This window comes from Bombyx mandarina, chromosome 04 (assembly GCF_030267445.1).
Source record: "Bombyx mandarina strain Sakado chromosome 04, ASM3026744v2".
Classification (NCBI taxonomy): domain Eukaryota; kingdom Metazoa; phylum Arthropoda; class Insecta; order Lepidoptera; family Bombycidae; genus Bombyx; species Bombyx mandarina.
Genome location: NC_143211.1, coordinates 2,114,043 through 2,119,098, shown reverse-complemented (window position 1 = coordinate 2,119,098; position 5,056 = coordinate 2,114,043). Strand labels below are relative to the sequence as shown.

The window sequence follows — 5,056 nt, the reverse complement described above, 5'->3', positions numbered from 1 at the left end:
AGACGGAATCACTCACCTGTCTGTTATTCAGTAAAAAGAGAGTTCAATTTTGTATAGTATAATAATAATACTGTTTAATTTTTTTATTAATTTTAAAATCTATAATAGATTAAGGGCTTTAAATGTTGTTTTCTACATCACAGAAAACAGAATCAAGTCTTTTATTGTTCATTCATTCTGAAGTATTCCATAACATTATAATATGTTTTTCAGAATATCTTAGAAAATATAAATGTACGCAGTCTCTCACCTCTTCTATGATAGTTAACGAATGAGAAGTAGATACTATCTAATTAATATGACTTACTCGTATATTTTCAGTTTCTTACAGATTTCTATCTCATATTTCAAGGTAGGTGACGGCATTACCTTTATAAGCTCCTATAACTTAACATCAAATGGCTAGCGAGTTCATTCATGTAGCTATTAAAATAGAATAAATCTCATAATATTTATGAAAAACGTTTTAAAATTACAATTAGACGCAAAAATGTTCTGGCAACATTCTCGTAGGCGCGTCTGATGCAATTATGTGACAGTATTGTTGCGGTGTCCTCAAATAGTTTGCTATTATTGAAAATAAAAACTTAGCAATTTTGAATTACGTATAAGTGTTTCGCCATTGCTAAGTTGGCCACTGATATAATTCATAAAAAAAAACGACCAAAGTTACAATTTGTTTAAAGTTATGGAATGTCACTAATCTGGGATTGTGTTATTGCGTTTATGTTGTTAGATCAGAACTTAACCAAGATTGTTGGAGCTTAGATGTCTTAACGCATATCATTTACAACCGGTTTTTTAAATATTTTTTTGCGTAGATAGAAGAACGGCACTTGGCTGTAACCGGCTACCGGAGCGAGCCACTAAAGTGAATTGATTCCAGCAAATAATTCGATCATCAATTTTGTTTTTTATTGCAATAGTGTTTTTCCTAATGTTAGAATTATGTTGTTGCTTACCATCAGAGGAAACTATACAAGTCCGTAAAAATTGATTTAGTATTTTTTAAGAATGTGACTGCGTATATCAGTAGAGATAAGCCGCGTCGCTGTCATTAAGTATAGTTTATCAGTCGGAGCGCCGAGCCGGGGGCGGAGCACCGCCGGCTGACAGTCGCCCGTCGGCCTTCCGCGCCGGCCTCCCGCGGACCTGCAGCCTCTGCACGTTCCACCAAGTTTTATCTGTTCTTGGAGATTCTACCATCGCTCGGGCTCGAGCCAGTGTAACAGTGCGACAGTGCGTTGTGTCAAGTGCGTAACCAGTGAATAAAACCAGCCGTGTAGTACAAAACGTTCAGTTTAATTTTTTGGAATCATATCATCTGCTACAGTAACAATATATTAACTTACGAACTAGCAACTACTTAAGTAGTCATATAGGACAGTCTTAAAGATGAGTACGGCTACTGGCTAGGTAACGATCTCGAGATCTGGATCACAGCGGGGTCGCGCGCCGGTCACTGCGCCGCCGCCACCACGGGCCGCACCGGCAGCGCCACGGGAGGAGATGGGAGGAGCCGCAGCACTGGAGTCAGCGGCGCTTTCTCTTTGGCGTGCCTCTTGACGTGCTTAGCGAGGTGGTCGGAGCGCATGAAGCGGCGGTTACACACGCGGCACTCGAACTTCTTCTCGCCGGTGTGCGTGCGCTTGTGCCGGGACAGCTCGTCGGAGCGCGAGAACCTGCGTTCGCAGCCGGGCCACGCGCACCGGAACGGTCGCTCCCCGGTGTGCGTGCGGGCGTGCGCTTTCAGGTGTGACGACTTAAAGTAATTTTTCCCGCATCCGGGATACGAGCACTCGTAGAGTCGGCGCCGGGCGGCGGGCGCGGGCGCCACGAGCCACAGCGCCGCGGTGGGCAGCAACGCCCCCGGGACTAGGACCGCCGGAGCCGGTCTCGGCGCCAGCGGGACCCAACCCGGGGTGGCGGCCGGCGACGGGGCCTGGGGGACGCGCTGTTCGTCTCTTGTGTTTTGTTTCGGTTGACATTCCAGGTGGGGTGACGGTACGCGAGCTTCTTCGATCTTCGGTGGGGGACTGGGAGGTTGAACGGCAACCGGAACGGGAGGAGACGTTTGGCTCGCAATGTATTTGGTTTGTGAATAACTGTGTCCTCGGTTCATTTTAAATTTAAGTGTCTTGAGCATGTTCATGCCGTGCGCGGGCGGGGGCGGCAGTGGCTCCGGACTGCAGGTGCCGTCCTTGTGGGCCCGCATGATGACCGAGGGCCTGTAGCACGGCTCCGGGGGCGGCGTCGTGAGAAGCAAGCGCTCCAGCTCGCATCGGGATCGCTTGCTGAACTCGTCTTCTCCTTCAGAGTCCGAGGGCTGGGGCGTGACCAGGCCGGCGGGCGGCGACGACGACTCTCTCGCCCGTTTTGCGGCAATCTTTTTGAGAGGCAGCTCGACCTGTGAGACAAGATATTTGCACATAAGTGAACGTCCACCGACACGGCGGAGCACGCGCGCGCTGCGTGATCGCGCTGCGTATTCTCCTGCTGTCATACTTTCCATTGCACTGAGTTAGAATATTTGTTAATTTTTTTTTTTAATTTTTTTTTAAACGGTTAATTAATAATAGGTTATTTCTAGTCTTTTGGAAAATATGTTTATTTTATTTCCAAAACTACTCACTTTATTTTCCATCAACGGCGGCGTTGACGGCGGTGAGAGGGGTCCGCAAACTTCGAGCAGAGTGGACATTCTGGTTAGAATGGGAACATTCAACAGATAAAAACTTTCTTTTTAATTCACAAAACTTGTGTTATTCGCTGCGCGCTTCCGCTCTAGGGAGGTGTGTAGACTGGCTAGCGAGCGACAGACGAATAAACCGCTTCGCGCGTTGTCGACGGACGAAGTATGCGAGCAGCCGGGGCGCGCGGGACGAGACACCAATGGGAGCGGACGGCGCGGCTCCGCGGGCCAATCGACGCGGAGTGATCACGCAGGCGGCTCGTGGTCGCGCGTGTTCTTCACGTGCACACCGAGTGACGGACGGCGAGGCCGCAGCGTGACGTCATCGGCGCGCCCCCGCGTGACGTCGCGAGCCACGACAAGGTCGCCGCTTGCCGCCTGCATCGCCAACAATCAACGACATTCGGTCTGCAACTAGGTTTACTATTTTGACGGTTGCGGTCGTCGACCTCGATGTGCGATGGCTTGGGCCCGGTCCGGTGACACTTTCCAGTTCCGGACGCGACCTGTGTGCTTAGTGCGAGTTTTTTAACGTTCTTCATAGCGTAAAAGTTAACCCAATTTTGTATGCAGTTAGAACAGCGCCCCTAATGGCAAACGATCCCATTCCATACAAATATAAGTTAACTTTTACGCTATAGAGAACGTTAAAAAACTCGCACTAAGCACACTGTATCTACATAGTGCCAAGAAACGACATAATGCAACACGTTTAGTTACGTTTTTACGTTTTCTTTGGTGTTGGAGTGCGATGAACTCATACCTACGGGTAGGAGCTATCACACTGCCTATTGTTGCCGTAAAAACAATTCTCGTTACACGATACATTTAGGCCTCATGTCTCAAGGTGAAATGCGATAGTTATTTAACCGAGCGAAGCCGTGAGCTAGTCTGTCTGGCCCACCTGATCAAATGAAAATAAATAGATACGTAAATTAGAAATTAAAAAAAAACACGTCTCAATATTCATATCGAAACACGCTTAAAGCACATACCAATGATATCGGTTTATAACAGTTAATTTGATTTAAATTACGCATTGCATTAAATGCACAATACAGGTACTTATTACACGACGACATTCTTAGTGTAATATTGTTTGAGTTTAAAAAAAAAAAAACTACCACTATGTAACTGGTGGTGGGACCTCTTGTGAGTCCGCACGGCTAGGTACCACCACCCGGCCTATTTCTGCCGTGAAGTAGTAATGCGTTTCGGTTTGAAGGGTAGGGCAGCCGTTGTAACTATACTGAGACCTTAGAACTTATATCTCAAGGTGGGTGGCGCATTTACGTTGTATATGTCTATAAGCTCCAATGACCACTTAACACCAGGTGGGCTGTGAGCTCGTCCACCCAACTAAGCAATTGAAAAGAAAATTTTCCATATCTACTTTTATTTTGTTTAATTTTCCGCGAATTTATTGCGGAAATATATTTCTCCAAATTAAAATTAATATAAAATAACTTGCGTTCTACTATATCACAGGAGAAAATGGTGGCTTTAGATTTAAGTTATTTTGTTTATTCATGCAATAATGTGATATAATAATTAGTATAATAACGGATAAAATTGTGCGACTATTATAGATAATGTAATTGTTCAATAATATAATTATATTTTCGTATAGGAGGCGCTGAAAAAAGCGGTTTTTCGGGAGAAAACGTTGGCTTCCCACCGGCCCTGATAATGTGTAACGTATTGCTTAATATTTTATCTAAAAAAAAATTATGCACCAATTTATGTGAGACAAAAACTAATGTTTGTGTTTTTAATAATAATACATAGGTACAATGCTTCACGGGTCAGACAGGGCCGCCATTTGCCCAGGCCTGGTCTAGATAGACTATATCAGCGTAACCTAAACTAGTAGGTGAGCCCACGGGGCTCAAACCTGACGACGTTGCTAACACGAACCCTAGCAAGAGGCGTGCTTCGCAGAATCTACCACCGGATCTGAAACGCGACCCACTGAGAAGATCCGTAGAATCCGCCAGAAACTCAGTAGGCTTATAAATACTAATGATAAGTTAAGATCTCTTTTGTACATTTAAATTGAGCTTTCTCGTTTTAATTCTTGTGCATAATGATGAAATAAAATAAAGAAAATAAAACTATAATTTATTGTTTTCTTCAAACTATCTACCAGTTTTTCAACCTATCAACTCAAACTTCAAACTATCTACCACTTTACACACATGCGTAACTATCTATTGATAAGGAGCAAGTTTAGCTTATCACACGTTACACAATCTAACGGGTGCTTGGAGAGTTTTAAAAGGGCTGATGCTTGCTGCGTACAAGTACCTATAATATGCCTGATCGAAGATTGACCGCCTTCAGACGTGGAAACGATGCAGCGAA

The 5,056-nt window shown here is 44.9% G+C and overlaps 1 protein-coding gene and 1 long non-coding RNA gene across 2 annotated transcripts; one reads left to right on the top strand and one right to left on the bottom strand.

Moving 5' to 3' along the window:
* Positions 1–1,283: 1,283 nt before the first annotated feature.
* cbt (Kruppel like transcription factor cabut) lies at positions 1,284–2,864 on the bottom strand. The gene is made up of 2 exons (XM_028171203.2): positions 2,633–2,864; positions 1,284–2,407 (listed from the first exon to the last, which is right to left on the bottom strand). Exons 1-2 carry the CDS (start codon positions 2,699–2,701, stop codon positions 1,460–1,462), a joined length of 1,017 nt encoding a protein of 338 aa, XP_028027004.2. The 5' UTR covers positions 2,702–2,864; the 3' UTR covers positions 1,284–1,459.
* Positions 2,865–2,957: 93 nt separating this feature from the next.
* LOC114240603 (uncharacterized) lies at positions 2,958–4,809 on the top strand. The gene is made up of 2 exons (XR_016325751.1): positions 2,958–3,098; positions 4,323–4,809. It is a non-coding gene; the product is annotated as an uncharacterized LOC114240603 (long non-coding RNA).
* Positions 4,810–5,056: the final 247 nt, after the last annotated feature.